Source organism: Limanda limanda, chromosome 10 (assembly GCF_963576545.1).
Source record: "Limanda limanda chromosome 10, fLimLim1.1, whole genome shotgun sequence".
NCBI classification, from domain to species: domain Eukaryota; kingdom Metazoa; phylum Chordata; class Actinopteri; order Pleuronectiformes; family Pleuronectidae; genus Limanda; species Limanda limanda.
The window spans coordinates 8938634-8959025 of NC_083645.1; the positions used below are offsets into that span (position 1 = coordinate 8938634).

The 20392-nt window shown below is 39.7% G+C and overlaps 1 protein-coding gene and 1 pseudogene across 1 annotated transcript; one reads left to right on the top strand and one right to left on the bottom strand.

Annotated features, from left to right (window-relative positions):
• Window positions 1-22: 22 nt before the first annotated feature.
• On the bottom strand, window positions 23-8599 carry zc4h2 (zinc finger, C4H2 domain containing). The gene is made up of 5 exons (XM_061080302.1): window positions 8464-8599; window positions 7621-7792; window positions 7204-7376; window positions 1395-1557; window positions 23-723 (listed from the first exon to the last, which is right to left on the bottom strand). Exons 1-5 carry the CDS (start codon window positions 8514-8516, stop codon window positions 610-612), a joined length of 675 nt encoding a protein of 224 aa, XP_060936285.1. The 5' UTR covers window positions 8517-8599; the 3' UTR covers window positions 23-609.
• A 2013-nt stretch (window positions 8600-10612) lies between these two features.
• On the top strand, window positions 10613-20161 carry LOC133012326 (moesin-like; annotated as a pseudogene).
• The last annotated feature ends 231 nt before the right edge of the window (window positions 20162-20392 follow it).

Sequence of the window (20392 nt, forward strand, 5' to 3'; positions counted from 1 at the left end):
CAAGAAACAACACAGCAACAAGTTTAGTACAAAACAGCCATTTATTTTCTCAACACTGTATTAAAGTTAAACACACAACACTATTCTGAGCAAAAGCCTGGCCTTTTTTTCACGTCCAGTTTCTGGTCACGTTAACACTGTAAACATTTAAAACAACTTTGTGTTTTACTTTAACTTAGCAATTCAACCTATTAGATTCTATATTGGCACAAATAATTCACAACAGACAGTTATGGAAGCCGCATGCATTAAAAATGAAGGAGGTACATTACAATATCTATAGCGACGAACAACAGTAACATGGTTGAAGATATTTGGACACTCAAGTAGATTTTTGCTTTATTGCAGGTACAATGTTTGGAGCTAGTATAGCTACGTTGGAAGTCACAGCCACATATAAACACATCAAAAGCACTAATAAAAACAACATCAGATCCTCGATCAATCGTCGACTGGTAATCAACAAATTACTAGGAACAAGTTACTGTTAGACCGAATGAGGACATTGCCCAAAAGCACACATCTCTTGCTTCAGCTGTGTATTATAATGATCCTAGCTGATCCTAGATCAGTGTGTTGGACCAGTTCCATTTAAACCCTATTGAAGCTCTACTCATCTGGCTTCCTCTTGGGCTTCTTTGGGTTGCGGGAGCGGCTCTTGGCTTTGCACAGCGGGCAGATGGGAGCATTACGATGGATCTGCTGGTGGCAGGACAGGCAGGCCTGGAAAGAGGGGAGGACATTTTAGTTACTCCACATTTTGTCTTTCTTTGTGGTCTTGTTGAAATGAGAGAGCACCTTAGTCAGGTGGCATCTGTCAAAGTGTAGTTGTTATTATTCATTTCAATTTAGGGAGGTTTGTTTCTTACAATGTTCTCCATGTATGGCACAGTTAGACGCTTGTTAAATCTTGGAAGTGGTTTTACTAAGCAGCTGCTTTCAGGCATACACTGTACTCAAGATAATCTGAAATTATTATTCTCTGGAGTTTCTCCTGCAAGCTCCCAAGTTTTAACTAGTTTACTATTGTCTGAATGAGCCCATGTGAATAGTCGGAGGATAAGCCGTGGACATAAAACTGGAGGAAAAAAATGGCTCAGGACAAAAAGGAGCGATACACATAGATGAAACCAACCAAGATGTCAATTTGAAAAGACAAAGGGATTTGAGAGCTTTTTTGAGAATTGACACATTACGTCTTCTTTCTGCAGGCTACACAGCCCCTGGCCTGAAAACTCTGAACATTTTTCTGGTGTCCGACTGGAAAGTCTCCTGCTGCTTCATACACTATAAATTTACCCAGAAATGGCTGCTCTTTCAGGGAGTCAAACCTTCCACTTACTAGTCAAAACTGAACAACTACTGCAGCTACTTTTTGTCAACTGGAGTAATACCTTCATAGGTGGAGGCTGCTGTCTGAAGGTGGCTGTCTGACGAGCGTCTTGCTTCCTGGACACCTGGAGCTGTTGTGCCGCAGCTGCAGCGGCAGCAAGGGATTCTGGGATGGCAGGCTCGTGCGGCTCCTTCTGCCACTCCGCTTTCTGCTTCTCAAAGTAGCTGTTGTGAGCCAAGACAGAAAGAAACCTGGTTAGATGTGATTCTCACTTAGCGCTAATGATCGCATCGCAGCTGATATTGTCCCATCTGTGTTGAGCAACTGTGAGCGAAAGTGGTGCGAGTGTTTGTCTTCATGCAGGCAAGTGTGTGTGTGGGGGGGGGGATTGGAAATAAAATGTGGCCTTGGACTTCATGCCTGGCTGGCTCGTTTTCAAGAATTTTAAAAAAAGTGATATCCTTTTTCATTACGCACTCTGGTTTCTCTCAGAATAGGTTGGTGATAGAGCAGAACTTTGAGCTTTAAAGAACAAATCTCCTGCTTTGTATTTCCTGTGACCACAACCCAACAAAGCATCGAACATGAAAGCCTGGTTACAGGCACCACGTTAACACATGACTTTCCAATAATTCAGTTTATTTGATGTGGGTTCTATTGTCATTCTCGTTATGAGGTAGGATTTCATTTTAGATTTTTTTTGCCATTACTGAGGTGTAGATTGCCTCGTTTTATGCTGATATATCACTTTCACTGAGCAGCTTAAAATGTACCTAACACTCCACAGGCCTGTGAGGTGTGACTTAATTTTCTTCAAAGTTGTTCCATCACACCTTGTAATACAATTGCAGTGGGCACTATTACTATTAGATAAAATGAGTCTGGAACAACTTGGCTGGCAGCAAGATGTGACTGATAGTTTTAGCATCTCCCCTGGCGCCATCGTAAATCTCCCGGCGATGAGCTCCGTTTACCGAGAAAGAAGACGACCATTGAAGATCAACGGTGATAAGCCACGAAGTTCTGACGCTCTCATAAACGAAGGGAACATCGAGGAGCACACCACCGAGAAGGGGAACACAAGACGACAACCACCTGGCCAGAAATGAACTCATCATCCAGGCTTCACAAAGCATAAAGCCAAATTGAGAAGCCTGCCTGCCAACAGTGTCGCAGGCATTCAGAGCAGCGGTGGTCTAGCACTCCTCCTTCATGGCTACAGCTCTAATTTGTGAAGAAAATTTCTATACGCAATATGCCAACAAAAATCTGAAATCACAATTCTTTTTTTTTTTATGTTTGAAATTAATTCCAGGTGAGCACGAAAAGTCAAATCTTGACAGACACATCTATTAAGTTAGGGAGCAGATCAACAACTGGAAACCCACATGGTCTTATGACTTCACGGGGGACGAAAATAATAATGAAAATAATTTTATTTGAACTATATACGTCCTGACAAAGATTTAAAAACGTAATCCTTTGTGTTATTAGAGAAAGAGTTTTTTGAATCCAGTCTCTAATGAAGTTAAGTATCACTACTGTTCTCGATCAATCGCGAGTCAGTCTGCTCTGTCGAGCATGACATTTCACTCTGTTTTTAATTGTTTCAAATAACTCATCAAAAGCAGCAACAATGAGCAATTGAACACAGAGCTACCTAGAATGACAGGAAAATTGATTGGACAGGCTTTATGACCTGTCCTGCAGCCAGCCACCAGGGGGGATCGAGGCAATTTGGCTTCACTTTTGGGGAGCTATAGCTTTTGATACATTCTATTATATTTAGTCCTATAGACACAGCAGTATTGATTTTTAGGTCAACGTTTTCAGATATTTGCTGCTTCTGTTAACAACTAAGCATTAAAAATGTAATTTGAGGAAAAAGCATCAATGTCCCGCTTGCTTGAGATATTGCTGTGGCCATGGACATCTGCCCAACATCCTGAAAGGATCAATGATTAAAAAATAAATCACACAAACCATTCAGATTGTTCAACTGAGGCCCATGCAGTAAGCTCATAATATAAAATGAGGAGCCTTACGAACAAACTGCATAAAATTTCAGTTCTCCGTCACCCCTTTGGCTTCGCTGCATTTCTCCGTGTCTTAAGATAAAGCTCCACTGTGTCCTCTGCAGTTACCAGCCTAACAAACAACTAACTGGTGACTGGAAAGCAGGGAACCACCCTCGCCCTTGACATCTGAGCAGTCTGATCTGAACATGTGATCAGAGATTTTTCTGTTGGGCAGTTGTCGCAGATTCTCATGAGCTACCACCACCCAATCACCTCCTCAGCTTCCCTCAAAGCCTCTGGTGAAGCTTTGACACCATCCAATGGAATACCTCACTGCTGGGATATGTACCATCCATCGGAAATTCAGAAAAACTATTAATTGTTGCCATTTATAAATCAGGATTTAATTACTCAGTTACTATTGCACAATGTTGCACTGATTTGTTCAAACTGTTGTTTCATTGTCAAGGCAGGATTCTGCTGAATGCTTTGCCCCCAAATGTTTGAAACAAGCCAAAGTTGAACTTCTGCCTCCAGCTACAACTGATCTTAATACCCACAGTCATGTTGTTTCAGATGGTTATGCTACGATCCGTTTGCAGTTTGCACTAGTAGAGGCTGCAAATGTATCAGTGCACTTCAGTGTCTCTTTTATCCTTTTGAGGTTATGTTGCTGAATACGATCCAGTTTTAAAATCTGACTTTTAGCTTATTCCTTCGAGGAAGGTTTTTAACTGTAACGGCATTTACATCTATTTTTAGTATAACAGAACACCACAATTATACCATTCACAGTTGCATCTCAATCTTGATCAATTTAGCTTCCTGTTATCACAAGTTGGACGTAATTAAACGAATGTGCCATTGTTTGAGTGGAATTTCCTCCTCAACCTTAGAAAGTCCCTCTTGGAAAATACAAGTTCAAAATTAACAGGAGATAATTTTATATAAATAAAGAAATCACTGCTTTAATCACACAGAGAATAGAACCAAAATTTGGTTTAAACATACGAGAGATTTACTTAACTCCTTGAACAAGAAAAATACAATTAATAGGCATAACACAACATTTATATTTAATTCTACTCCCTATTGTGTCTGAATCTATCTTCCTCCAAGCTCTGACATCCAAACATGTCTTTTTAATTATTTCATTTATTAAGGAACAGGGAAGACAGATGGAAAATGTGGAGAGAAAGTAATGTAATGAAGTGCAGCAAGTATCCCAGCCGACCAGGCGTCTGTTGTGGACTCACACTGAGGATGTGGTATCCTCCTAACCACTCTGCTATTGGGTCACGCCAACATCCAAATATTTCTAGCTTTCTCAGATAAAATGAAAGACATCTGATCTCCTGCCCTACTTTCCTGGCTGATACTCCCCGTCCTCATCAAAATACAGCAAGTTACAGTCGGAGGATTATCTCTGTGGAGTGATGTTTCTTCTCTTCAATATGAGCCGGTTTCCTAGCTCAGTCAACATGACATCAACCAAATTCCTCTTTCTAAATTATGTAACAGCCAGAATGCTCTCTGTCCTCTGGTTGGGTTTGGTTGCTCATGTGCAACCCTTGCTAAATAAGTGATCAGCAGGGTTTCATACAGACCTGTTTTACTTCTACCTTCAAGCTCAAAGCTGTGAATAATAATAACTAGGGCTGGGCAAGTTATCTAGTTAATTACAAGTTAACTCATCACTTATTTAACTCAACTAATTATTTTATCTCGCATTAACTCAGGTTTGATTATTTATTGTTTTATTGTGAAAGTCAGGCTTTTATTTTGTGAAAGTCTGTTGCTGACTGCTGCGGAACCGGAAAAAAGAAAATAATTGGCGGATAAACAACCATGGATAAGGGTACGGAGCTTTTACATGGCCATTTTCATTTTAAAGTCCTTCCAGACGGCGGAGTCGACAGAACCAAAGTTATTTGTAGCCACTGCCAAGGTGAATTTTCTTATCACCGGAGTACTTCGAGTCTAAAATATCACCTAAATGCAAAACACACAGTTGATATCAGCAAATCACTCAACGAAACAGCGAGCGGAGTGAGGCTTCGGCAGACTACGTTAGACGCAGGGAGGAGTATAGTTTTTCACAACGAAGAGGATAACATTAATGCCCTGGCAGTGGCATTGAGCTTTAACTTTGTATTTGCTTTGATAACATTGTTAAGTTGAGATTTACACTCAATATTTTATTTAACTGCTACTGTATTAAATGCTGATGTTAAAAGTGTTTGCACAACAAATGTTATGGCACTTTCGTTCATATGGCAGAACATTGAAAATAAAATTGCGCTATACACTACTTTTTAATTCATTATTGGATTTTGCGTATACAAATGCGATTAATCGTGATTAATCAGGGAAATCAAGCGATTAATCCAATTAAAACTTTTAATCGTTGCCCAGCCCTAATAATAACACATCAATAACAAATAGCCAGTTTTTAATCTGTTGTTCCTGAAACACTGTGACAGACGCTGTTGGAAACGATATCTCACCGTGTGGCGCTGCAGCCTGATGCTGATTGTGCGGCTCAGTTGTCGTTGAGCAGTTAATACAGGCGACCAAATGATTATTAATAGATTGAGGAATTGGGTCCACACATAAAAGGGCTATACTGAGGGGGTTCTCATTCAATGGGTGGAATTTCCAACAATCTGTAAATGGGTTCATTGTAAGTCACTAAGAAGTTACTAATCACACATGGTGAGCCACAAAGCTCCTTTCTTGGAACCCTTTTCTATGCAGTTTCCAGAAATTGTAATTAATACAATATTTATAAACCGAAAATATTTTAGTGAGTTATTGCACTCTTCACCATACAAAACATTGATGAAACAAGATTTCTAATCAATGGATTTAAACTGCAAATGTATCATCCTCTCATAATCTATCAACAACTTTGGCTGCTTACCAAAATGTTTGTTTAGTTGGACGTCTGGAGGAATCACAATGTCCCAGTTGCCCCATTGGGATCAGACTGAGTAACTGGAGCATGTTGATTCCATCTTCGTTTTCCTCACACATAATCATTTACTCTGACAGTTCATCTGTGACATCTTACACCTCTCAACCGTTTGACACATTTTCTCCTGATTAAGGAGCCCTCAATTTATAGGCCAGTGGAGCGCCGCACCGTTAAAAGTTCCACAAAGTTTTTACCAGTCCTGTTGGTCTCTGTACAATGGGAGTTTGATGCTAAGAACTCATTTTCAACACTGAATGTATTTCCACTGTGGCAGCAGAACATGATCCACCAGCCTTCAGAAATAACTGCAATACTTCAAAACGGGCACTAGCCCTGTAACATAATGAAGGTACAAAATAACCCACATTGTAACACTCTCTAAATCACTGAGGTCACAGTGGTTCTCTCTCCATTTAAAAAGAATATCCTTTGCGATGATTGGTTAGCTCGGAAATATAAGACAAGTGGTAATTTTTAAGAACCAAGTTTCAGTAAAAATGACTGTCTCAGTGAAAACCTATAAGGTATCCCCTGTTTCCAGAGCAGTAGAGAATGCAGCTCAGAAAACCCTGTTTTCTTTACTTTTATTTGTGGGTGATTTGTGGTTTCTTGTTCATTTGAAAAAACATGTCAGCAATAAAGTTCAACTGAAAACTGTTAGGTGAATCATATACATGTTAAAAAAGATATCTTTCGTCTGTCATCGAAATAAATTCAACAAATGGCTGTGAAAACATCTGTGTTAACATGTTATATAACCTAAAGACATAATGTAGGTTTGTAAATGCACCATGAACTGCAACAAGCCAAAAAGAGCTCAAGTGTGCCTCGTGTGGGTTTTGTGAACATGTGCGTTTATACGTGTGTCTACTTACTCCAAGGAGAGCTTCTCCTCTTCTTCGTTGAGGTTCGGGAGTCTGTGTAGGCCTAAGGTCATCCTGAGGGCGTCAACATGCTCCTTCAGAGGTTTGTACTCATCATGGAGGCGGCGAGTTGTTTCTAGCAGCTTGTTCAGGTCATTCTCCGACTGCTTGATGGTGCTCTCCATCTGAAAGGACGGGAAAAGGTACTTCAGAAACACACAGCATCCTATACTCAAGATAAGCTATTCGTGGCGGCCTAGACGATGGTAGTGGTAATAATACACGCACTGAAATTACATCCACAATATATTTAGTTAAGTGACGTTGGTCATATAATACTATTGTCAGTTTCGTTGCTGAGATTTACTTGTTTTTAAACTCGACTGAGACTTCCTTTACGGATGCTGCTTTCCTCTGTATGTCACCCACCACATTGATATCTGCATGGATGAGCCGCAGCTCCTCCACATGGGCCATCTTCTCCTGCAGGAGCAGATCCATCTCCTGCTTGTACTCCTTGAGGTGCTTCTCCTCGGACTCCAGCGCCTCGAACTCGACCTTCAGACGGGACTTGATCTTCTGCATCTGGACGGTCTTGTTCCTGCAGCCGGGAGTTACAGACAAACAACAGCAGCTGTCAGGTTATCTCCCTCACAGTTTTTAAATATTGATCAAACTAAAAACAAGACAGCAAAATCCAAACCACCACATATCATTCTCCAATCTGCTGTGCACTACTTTGGATTTATTTTGCAAAATGTGTATAACCACAACAGATGTGCTGCATTAATCCATGAAGTGCAAAGCCCAATTAGTCAAACCGTGACTTAATACATTCTGTTACCCAGTTATTACACTGTCGTTGCAGAGAAGACATCAGGGTAAACAAACCCCGGTCTGAGTCAATGACAGACCGCTGAGCTCGCTAGCTAAGATGCTAGCTCCCCCACAGCAGCGATTAGCGGCGCACATCTGGCGTCTTTTTGTTGATACACATCTGGATTGTGGATGAATGATCTGAACATGCACCTCAGCCGAGACCCATCTATTATTTAAACTGTGGCAAATTCTCGGGCCACCTCATCGACGATACGCGAACACACAACAAGGGGAGCAGGAGCCAATAAAAGCAGCAATGTTAGCTCCTGCTCGCTAGCACCGTAACAAAGCGAAGCCCAGGGGCTCGATCCTGGCCCGGCTAACGATACCCCAGATAATGTCCCCGGGACGTGTCTAACACCTGGAGAGCATTCCTTTCATCCCGGCTCTCACCGTATGTCCAGGATGTTCTCCAGCTTGCACATGATTTCCTGCTCGTCCGCCATGGTGAAGCGGTCCCTGGTCGATCAGCTGGCCACGGTGCTCTCCTTGTTCATTAAAAACACAATGGGCCGGGGGAGCGCGCACACGAGCACGCGCCCGCAATGTGAAACCTATGGGTGACACCGTGGCTACGTGAGATGATGACACGCACGCACCTACGCACGCACACACACAGACACACAGTATCTATTGTCTCCATGGGTTAACCCTAACCCTAACAATATCCCTATCGCTATCCCTAACCCTAACCCTAACTCTTAACCTAAACCTAACCTTAATGTTAAACTATCCTTGACCTAACCTTTACCTAAACCTTAACCCTAATTTGAACCTAAAACTAATCATAAGCTAATGTTAACATAACCAAAAACTAAACCTGTTATTGCCCTAACATTTTAATATTTACACCATGGAATCTTGATTTTTTTTGACACAAGATTGAGTAATACCTCCACCAAACACACACACACACACACACACACACACACACACACAGAGACACACGTTATCTATTGTCTCCATGGGTTAACCCTAACCCTAACACTTAACCTTAACCTAAACTTAATGTAAAACTATCCTTCACCTAACCTTTACCTAAACCTTAACCCTTACTTTAACCTAAAATTAATCATAAGCTAATGTTTACATAACAATAACCAAAAACTAACCCTAAAACATGTTTTCACCCTAATATTTTAAGATTTACACCATGGGAACTTTTTTTACACAAGATTGAGTAATACCTCCACCAAACACACACACAAACACACACACACACAAACAAACACAGACACACAAAATCTATTGTCTCCATGGGTTAACACTAACCCTAACCCTAACCCTTAACCTAAACCGAACCTTAATGTTAAACTATCCTTAACCTAACCTTTACCTAAACCTTAACCCTAATTTTAACCAAAACATAATCATAAGCTAATGTTAACATAACCATTACCAAAAACTCAACCTAAAACATGTTTCTGCCCTAACATTTTAAGATTTACACCATGGAAACTAGATTTTTGTGACACAAGATTGAGTAATACCTTCACCAAACACACACACAAACACACACACACACACACACAGAGCCTGTGAATACACTGGTGTGTACTCATTACATTACATTACATTACATGTCATTTAGCTGACGCTTTTGTCCAAAGCGACTTACATTTACTCCCCCTTAAATCGATATATTACACTGTGATGGAAACCATCAAAGTCCAACAGCAGCTGTAAATACTGCATGCAATAAATTAAAGAGGTCTAGTGACGAAGCCAGGTTAAAAAAACAAATAGAAAATATGGTCATATCAGGGGGAAATATGAAGTAACTCCTCTCTATCATTACCGTCTATCAGGACTGGGGCAGGTGGTGAAATGAATAAGTGAAGTTAAAGTGAGAGGCCTACCACAAGGATGAAATACTCTAAGAATATAACAGATCTGAAAGTAGAAGTAGAATAGTCCTTGTCGGTGATCAGTGGCAGGAAGCATTTTCTTTTTGTCTATATTAGTGCTGCATTCCATAAACCTATGTTACACACATACATAAACATTTTCATTTCTGTATTTGGCCCGCCTCTTCTTGAGATTACAAGAGAACTCTACTTTACAAGCACATGCATCATCCAGTATTACATCTACAAAGGGACAAAGAATTTTTGTCTCTGGTGTTACAACATGAAAAGCAGGTCTACAACCAAACACACCACCCCACCGGCCACAGAATTACTGTATGCCATAACAACATATGCTTAAAACATTAACTGGGAGGATTATTAGATTAGTAGAAAGTGCTGGCACTTTCACCGCTACTGGAACATCAGGATCTGATATGTAACTGTTAACTCCTGACCCTCTATAAAAAGGTTTGGGAGACACGGACCTCGTCCAGATCCCACGTGAATGATGCACAGTCAAAACTTTAATTAAGGATAGTGGGAGAAGTGGGCAGCAAAGACGGAGGCAAGTCTGTCCACAGTGCGGGGGCCTCTGGCTGCCATTGGATTAACCAAGAGAGAAATACTTGGGAACAATACAATGGTCCATTCTCATTCAGTATAATCCTTGTCGGTATTGCAAGCAGTTTCATATGACTCTGCGGAGAAAAGGCTTCTACAAGCACCTCTCTCAAGAAGTGTTTCGACTAGAGATTCAAAAAATACAAATGTCAACTGTAAGTAGATATCTTTCATTGTTTATCGCTTGGTTTCACCATGTTTCATATTAGGTAACTAACTGTATAGTAGAATTTGAAATTTGTGAACCTACTCTGTATTGTAATTGTATTACTGTGAGACTGCATTTGCCTGTTGTTCTATTACATGAAGACGTGTTTTTTAGAGCAAAATATATGAAGATGTTTCTAGTTTGTTGTGTCTGCATTCCTGGATTTATTATTGTTAAACGTAAATGTTAAATTTGCTCTTCTTTTCTTCAACAGCAAGATTTTCAAATGCAACACATTATGGCTATTACTGTTATTAATATTTAGGATTTATAGGCACCGATGGAGGGTTCATGCTCAATAAATCTCAGAAAACCTCACAGGGAGTGGAGCGTCCTCTAAGAAGCTCTTTTTTCAGTTTATAGCAACAATTGCAAATCTGTGTTTTGCTTTTAAATGCAAAAATAACCTGAAGTGGGTGTCGCTGATTTCCCCCTGTCAATTCTAAAGTTATGCGTCATGGAATAAAATCCCCATGTTCATGGTTAAGTCTAAAATATACTATGGGCTTCATTTTTTGATTGTAGTCCCCACCAACCTCTTGCGATTGGATGCTCCTGGTTGAACAGAAGAATGTAAGAAAACCTTCTTTTTGGTAATTTATGCTGTAAAAAAAAAAGCATTGTTTCAGAACAAAGAAAGTTGTCACAGAATCCGTAGTGCTCTTTTCACTCAGTTGTTGGTCTGCATGCTCCTTGATGCTTCTCCAGTGACACAGATGAATGAACAGCAGGGATGTATTTTCCTCCTGTATCTCAGTGTGCCTGTTTTCTCTGGTAGATAAATGTTCGGGTTACAACCATGGATGCTGAGCTGGAGTTTGCCATCCTGCCCAGCACGACTGGCAAGCAGCTTTTTGACCAGGTACGCTGTGCTCTTCAATCAAACAGGCCAGGTTTGAAATATGTACTTACTCCCACTTATTACCATGTTTAGATAGTGAAGACCATCGGGCTGAGGGAAACCTGGTTCTTTGGCCTCCAGTATCAGGACAGCAAAAGCTTCTCCACATGGCTCAAGCTGAACAAGAGGGTGAGGGGAAAAGTTTTTGCATGTGCTCAACATCTCGTGATGTCATAGCCCGTCTCCCCTGATGGCTGAATATAAATGAAGATGTTGGTCATGGTTTTGGTAATGTTACTGTATACCCCATCGAGGCTAATTAGTATCCATTTCTTTACTTCGGCAATCCCAGGTGACAGCTCAGGATGTGAAAAGGGACAACCCTTTGTTGATTAAGTTCAGGGCCAAGTTTTACCCTGAGGATGTCGCCGATGAACTGATCCAGGAGGCAACGCAGCGCTTATTCTTCCTGCAGGTTGGAGATGAGCACACACACACACTATACAAGAATACTGATGTTTTTCAAGGGAATTGTATTGTAGTGGAAACTGGCACCCTGGTACATTAGATCGTAATGATTTGCTTTCCCCATCATTCCAACAGAATTTCTGAATTATACTACACCAATTTTTGTCTTTGTACCATACTAACCATCCATGTTTTTTACATTTTTTAAAGTTAAGTTTACATCAACATAACGTGATTAATCTAGACAAAAATATCCAATCTTAGTCAAGTGATTGTCACCATGTAAATGGTTTGTTGTCTTACGCAAGAGTTACAGTAACAGTTAAGATCCAATGACAAATAACCAATGTCAATTAAACAAATACTGAACAGGTCTTAACGACCAGTGGGGGTTCCACGATGAGGCGTGCAGATCCTCGCTAATCCTCATGGGTTTTCCATTAGGGAGTACATGCAGAAAAAATAAACACCAAAACACAGCAACGAAAGAAATATTCGGATCCTTCCCTTACATTAATTTGCCAATAGGACCAGGCGTACACATCCTGCATATAAGTAAAAGTGCTTTCGAAGCTAAATTTAATTTAAGTATTTAAGTCAATGCATTGGTTTTGTCCTTTTGAGTGATATCGTATTATATTTAAAACAATATGATGATAAATATTGGATCATCAGTGTGCATGCAGCATTTTATTGTTGGAGCTGCAGTTATTGCAGCTAATATCTACTTTATAGTAAGTTTTATATACGAGCAAGGGCATGTATGAAATTCATCTAGGGGAATGTTGCATAAGAAGAAAAAAACGAACTTTTTCTCTAATCTTGGATCTTTTGGTGAGATGTTGGATCTTTTGAATATTTATTAAAAATCACAATGAAATATGACCCTGACTACACAATGCTTTTATTAAGACGTCACAAGCCAGAGAGTTTCCAAAAGAATGGTTTAAACTTTAACAGTGTTTTGTATTTCAAAACACTGATATACACTAATATTTTTATATTATCCATTGTGTGAAATCTTTAACTTTAAGATAACTAGTAGGTAAAGCTGCCAAATAGATGCAGTGGAGTGGAAAGGACAAATTTTCCATCTGAAATGTATAAAGTATAAAGTGGCATAAAATGGAAATACTCAAGTACCAGTCAAGAGAGTAAATATAGGATTTATTTTCTGTTTTCCAAATTACCAATAATATGATGTAACAGAAAGGAATCGAGTACAACATATCTTCCTGTATTTTCTGTGTTTTAAGGTAAAAGAGAGCATCCTAAACGATGACATATACTGTCCACCTGAGACTGCAGTCCTCTTGGCCTCATATGTGGTTCAGGTCAAACATGGGGACTACAGGAAAGACTATCACGTACCGGGATACCTGACAAAAGAGAAGCTGCTGCCCCAGAGGTAGTGAGCCTTTGTGCATATTGATGTTAAACAAAGGTCACCTTAATTCCAGTATCAGTCACCTGAATTCTAACTGATGTGTCCTATGCACTGTTAAAACCAGGGTTTTGGAGCAGCACAAACTGAATAAGAATGAGTGGGAGGAAAGAATCCAGGTGTGGCACCAAGAGCACAAGAGAATGCTGAGGTACTGCACTCGTACTTTACCAAAAAAAAAGTGGTGATAACATAATATGGCAAAAAAGTTGGTCCGTACTTCATTAACCTATTCCACACCACAGAGAAGATGCCATGGTGGAGTACTTGAAGATAGCCCAGGATTTAGAGATGTATGGGGTGAACTATTTCAACATCAAGAACAAGAAAGGCTCAGAGCTATGGCTGGGAGTGGACGCCCTGGGTCTCAACATCTACAACAAAAAGGACAAGTATAAAAATGCACATCTATCTATGTATGTCTGTCTTTGTCAAAGTGGTTTTGAGTCAATGCCAAATGATAAATCCTGCTAAATGTTGGTGAACATAATATTTTTGTCTTCTACTGAAATGTTTCAACAATTACTGGCTGTCAGACGATAAATCCTATTGACTATTGAAATATATTTTAGTGACACCTACAGGTCACCCATCAACATCCCAAACATTTGTACAGATATGATCTTTGGTCTGTGCATCCTAATGAATTTGGTGACTCATCAACTTTCCCTCTCTTGATAGATAGGTAGATAGATAGATAGATAGATAGATAGATAGATAGATAGATAGATAGATAGATAGATAGATAGATAGATAGATAGATAGATAGATAGATAGATAGATAGATAGATAGATAGATAGATAGATAGATAGATAGATAGATAGATAGATAGATAGATAGATAGATAGATAGATAGATAGATAGATAGATAGATAGATAGATAGATAGATAGATAGATAGATAGATAGATAGATAGATAGATAGATAGATAGATAGATAGATAGATAGATAGATAGATAGATAGATAGATAGATAGATAGATAGATAGATAGATAGATAGATAGATAGATAGATAGATAGATAGATAGATAGATAGATAGATAGATAGATAGATAGATAGATAGATAGATAGATAGATAGATAGATAGATAGATAGATAGATAGATAGATAGATAGATAGATAGATAGAAAGTTGAGAAAGTGGAAAGATGACAATGGATGGAATCGATGGAATAAGATTCGCCACATTCACACAATTGGTGAAAGACATTTCTTAACGTCATGCCCTAACCATGCAAAGAAAATGCTAATGATACCACACTGTGGACCTTACTGTAAATCATACCATTGTTTTATAGGATGACCCCGAGGATTGGCTTCCCCTGGAGTGAGATCAGAAATATTTCCTTCAACGACAAGAAGTTCCTCATCAAGCCAATCGACAAGAAGGCTCCGGTATTCCAACATAATTAGTGATCCTTAAAAGTGATTGTTTTGCAGCAGTTCTTATGTATATGAAGCGTTTCATTCTATGAAATAAAGCACATGTCTTTAGTGCTGTCAGGCCATATTATCAGGTTATTTCATGGTAAATTCGTTCTTTTCCCCCTACACTAATAGAGAGAAAAATTCCCAGAATAATTTATCAAAGATTCACCGATTCATATTTATTCGCTGTAGCTGTAATCCGTAGGTGAGAGAATCCTACATCCTTATTATTAACAGCGACTGGTATTTTTTCTCTTTCACAAATATGAATATAGCCTCTCAGTTCATCTTGCCTTCTGACCGCAGGAAAGAATCCAAATGTTTAAGAAAAAAAAGTAATTCAATTCCCCCGAAACTGGATTATCCCTGGAGGTTATTTAAGCCAATATTTGAATGTAAAACAGATGTGATGTTGATTATGTGTCATAAATAAAACCCAGGGCGATCGCAACTTGGTGGGGTTTTTTTGTGTTGCAGGACTTTGTTTTCTACGTCCCTCGTCTACGCATCAACAAACGTATCCTTGCACTGTGTATGGGCAATCACGACCTATACATGCGCAGACGTAAAGCCGACACCATCGAGGTGCAGCAGATGAAGGCCCAGGCCAGGGAGGAGAAGAATAAGAGACAGACGGAGAGGTGATGAAATTATGTAGGATTTTAAAGACTAAGAGTTTACAGTCTGTTCTCTGTGCTTTAAGAAAATAAGTGTGAGGCGATACAGCGTTTTCTAAGATGTGTATTTATGCACAATTCTCCTGTCAGGGCTCTGCTTGAGAGTGAGAAGAAAAAGCGAGAAAACGCTGAGAAGGAAACAGAGAAGATTGCCCGCGAGACCATGGAGCTGATGGAGAGATTGCAACAAATTGAAGTGCAGACAAAGAGAGCACAAGATGGTTGGATAACTTTGTGGATATACATTTTTCTTAACTTGATTTATATTTTCGCTGTCTGACATTAAAATAATGGTTTTGCTTGTGGAAATATGAAGGCAGTATCGCTTTAAAGCTCATCAGATGTGGGCTTGTATATGTGTGTTGGATGGGTGTGTATACGTGCGTGTGTATTTCAGAGCTGGAGGAGCAGACACGGAGGGCTCTTGAGCTGGAGAAGGAGAGGACAATTGCCCTGGAAGAGGCTGAGCGCCTGGACAAGGACCGAAAAGCTGCTGTGGAAGCTAAAGCAGCCCTGCTACAACACTCTGAAACCCAGATCAAGAACCAGGAGAGCTTGGTACTCATGCACTACACGTTGGCATTTCAATTTATTAATTCAATTAAAATGATTCAATTGCACAGATATGATTTCCAAACCCCTTGGTCTAAAATTAAAGTTTAGCCAACAAAGGACTCCTTGTGTTACATTTACATAAAGTCCATTGATCAAGTCCTCAAAGCTACAACCAAACAGTCAAGTTATGATTTCATTCCATTTAATTCTGCTTGATAGTTAAAGTATTTCACCTTGATTAGATTTATATTTTCAGCTACAACTGATGGAAATTAACCTAAGCTGTGATGCTGCATAAGAACTCACATAAGCACACACTGACAGATAGAGCACATTGACCTTATATCATAAGCACTCTTTCCTCTCTTCCAATTTGTGTGACTGTGTGTGTGTGTGTGTGTGTGTGTGTGTGTGTGTGTGTGTGTGTGTGTGTGTGTGTGTGTGTGTGTGTGTGTGTGTGTGTGTGTGTGTGTGTGTGTGTAGGCCACTGAGCTGGCAGAGCTTACCTCTAAGATCTCCCAGCTGGAAGATGCCAAGAAAAAGAAAGACGAGGAGGCGATGAGATGGCAGAAAAGGGTGAGAATTAATCAAAGAACCACAAGAGAGATAAAGGATGAATCAAACATGAGCAGAGAGGGATGTGTGACACTGCTTGAGTGTTAAAGCCAGGTAAAATAGAAGCAAAGCGTCAACCACAGATACGAATATCACTCGACTTTCGAACAGTGATAGTATGAATTCGTTCTCTGCCACTGGACTGTCACATATACTAAACTTTAACACCATGAGAAGAAAGGAACAAATGATACATGTATATGTTAAACTAATACAAAAGATTGATCTGAGGTGGGTGTAAATGTTTGTATGCAAAATGGGAGATCTTACTTTTCTAATGAGCATGGGCGCCTTTTGCATGAAATGCCGTGAAGTTTGTTTCCAGTTAAAATGACTTCACAGCAGAAATGGAACAGTGTGAGCAGTATCACAACTACAGTGACGAAAATGATCACATATTATCCTTGTATTGTCACGCTGTGCTGAAAATGTTCTGTTTTTACTAAGTTTAATATTTGAATAATATATCTATTATCAATAAAAAACATTAATCTGGCACCATATAACACCGTATCAAAAGTGCATAATTAACATTGAAGAAAAAATCCCTTATCTGGCAAAAGAAGATTTTAGCATTACAATGAAAAGGTCCCGTAATGTTAAACTTGAGATAACTTCATCAAATGTGCCTTTAAAAACAACACAATCATTATGAACAAAGCAACTGAGTGGAGGAACATTGCAACCATATGTGAACTTACCAGATGACAGATGGTGATGACGTATTAAATAACGACACAAAACAAGCAGAGTGGAGGAGAGAAAGATGACAACTTGTCACATTAAGTGCAAACAAAACCCCCCGAGTGTCTGGAGTCTTTTTTTAAACCTATGCAACTTGTGCAGCTTGCAATTTGTGCATACGGTGCCAGAGCACTGGCACCGTATGTTGTTTGAGTAGCAACCAAATCACCACGGTAATCATGCTAATTGAAGATTGAAAAAGTACAACTAACCGTCAGGAACTTTACCACGGTTTAACGTTTCATCCTTACCTCATAGTTGTTTAGTCTTCAAAGGTACAGTTTTGGTATCCCGTGTTTCAATCATATCTAGTAGGCATTTGGCCCTTTAATATCCAACCATGGTGCTTCACTGAAAGTCATGTGTGCTGACAGGCGATGATGGTTGAAGCTGATTTGTAGCAAACCAAAGATGATCTGAAGACTAATCTCATAAGTGTCCACATTCAGGATTCTGTAATCTCAATTGAGCACGACGAGACAGACGAGAGCAGCGCAGAGGCCAGCGCTGAGCTGACTTCCCCGGGCATGGTCCGAGACCGCAGCGAGGAGGAGAGAGTCACAGAGGCTCAGAAGAACCTGAGACTGCAGAAAAACCTCAAGGTAAGGTAGAGTGAATACAGTATGGTCAAATGTCTTGTTTTAACGATTTGTTGTTCTCTTACTCCCTTTGAGTCAGAGGTCAAGGTCGGTTGGAGATAAGCAGCCCTGGAGACGCCCTTGAGCTTTTAAGTTTGAACAGAAACAAATCATAAAAAACCTTCAATATTAGTTTCAGATGGTTCAGTACATAATGCTTTCTTTAATGTGCAACACAAGGCGGAATGCTGAGGTCAACATGTCTCTGCCCATCGGCATGTTCTCTAATGGATTTTAATAGCTCCGACAAAACAGGGCTTCCTTCTTCTCTCTTTAAATAAAAAGTCAATTTTATTTAAGCCATGCCGAATTAAATGTCCACTGCAGTCCAGACTGAAGCATATTTAGAACTACTGGATTGATATGAATTTTTTTTTTGTTGACAATTTTGGTACCCAGGGGATGACTCCTTTCCTCTAACGCAACGCTTTGCTAATTGCCAGTGTGTCTTAACAACCGACACCTTAGGACTGACATTGTTTGTAATACCAATGGTGATCTAATACATACATTTGTTCGATTTTGGGGTTTGTGATAAAAAAAACATTAGCAAATCAGCTGTTCACTTAGCAAATGTTAGCATGTTAACCTGGCGAAAACAAAATGGAGAATATGATACCTGCAGAATGTAAGCCTTATAGCATTACCATTGTGAGCATGCTAGCAGCTATCTTGAGTCAAACTCTGGGCAGTAACAATCAGGGATAGAATGAAGTCTCTATGATACATCAACATATCGTCGGTCCCAGCTGTCAATCATAAAATTTTGACCCATTTTTATAGCTTCAAAAAATGTGTTAAAAGCAAACTTATAGGGAAAATGAAGACTTGAACAAACATACGTGTGATAAGAACAATCTAAAACCATCTTTGAGAACAATGTATTTTAGGTGTTCTTTGACTTTCTAGTTTATGTCCCATCTGTTAACATGGAGGAGGCGCTATTTATCCCCTACACTGCAGCCAGCCACTCTGTGACAATCAAGACACTTAAGCCTCACTTTTGAGGAGCTGTCATGTAGTGTCATGTTTTAAAACAATCTATGATCCTCACAGGAACAAAGTCAGCGTACTGACTTTGGAGATTTTCGCATCACAATCAGATATTTGTGGTCCATATTTTACAACCATCAAATACATTGCTGTGAAATTGTTGCTCAAAAATGTCCCTACAGCTCACAGACTACATTAACTGATTAAATATTAGGCAAATATCAAAGTCTGCATGTTAACATTACCTCTGCGAGTAAGATTCAGCTCAAAGCAATGTTGTGCATGGGGATCAAATTTACAGGGCCACCTATCTTGTTTCCATTCACTAAATCAGATTTTGATCATCTAGACTTAATAAGAGGTATAGTGGATATGTGTGAGTGACACTTTCTTGTGCTCCCTCATACTGTTTGTGGTTTGAAAGCTGCCCTCCGGGTGCTGTTGTTTGTTTTGAGATTTGTGTCTCTGTTGAAAAACTCATATCAGCAGATTTGACTCTGCTGTAAAGTTAATTGCAGCCAAAACTTGTGTTTCCGTGGGAACTCAGTGCACTTTGAATAATTTAACATTGTTGCACATACTTTATCACTCTGCTTGTTTCATTCAAGTCGCAAATCCCATACGGAGCGGGGTCTATTACAACTGATAGAAATGTTGTCTCTATCTCCCAGACAAAACCAGATAAGATGTTGCATGGAAAGACTCAACAATAAAATGGGCTTAATAACGATGGACAAAAGAATGTTTTCAGATGGGGATTGGGGGGAGTGCGGCGGTGAGGGGTAAAGCTTCTGAATAGTATGGTAAGAAGATTTCATTCACTGTGTCTGCGTCCTCTTTCAGTTCCTGAGCACTGAGCTGGCTGGAGCTGTGGACGAGAGCAAAAAGACCCCCAATGACCTGATCCACGCCGAGAACGTGAAGGCGGGCCGCGACAAATACAAGACCCTGCGTCAGATTCGTCAGGGCAACACCAAACAGCGCATTGATGAATTTGAGTCCATGTGAGACAGTCTGGTTTTTTTAGGCCTGGAAAAGGAGAGATAATGAGTTGGACACATTTAGAGAGTTTAAGAAGTCTAGTTGCAGACAATTACTTACTGTAGGTGGTAAATTAAGATATCGCAACAATCTGACATTGAATATTATATTGATACTATGGTTTGATGCCTTGTTCGTGATTTTATAAAACCTTCAATAGAGCACAATTACATCCACCAAGGCCAAACAATCCTATAC

Coding starts and splice junctions, on each gene's coding strand:
- zc4h2 (XM_061080302.1), bottom strand. CDS start 8,516: ATGGCGGACGAGCAGGAAATCATGTGCAAGCTGGAGAACATCCTGGAC. Junction 1,558..7,203: donor GAGGAGAAGCTCTCCTTGGA/GTAAGTAGACAC, acceptor GGCTCACAACAG/CTACTTTGAGAAGCAGAAAG. Junction 724..1,394: donor AGCAGCCTCCACCTATGAAG/GTATTACTCCAG, acceptor CCCTCTTTCCAG/GCCTGCCTGTCCTGCCACCA.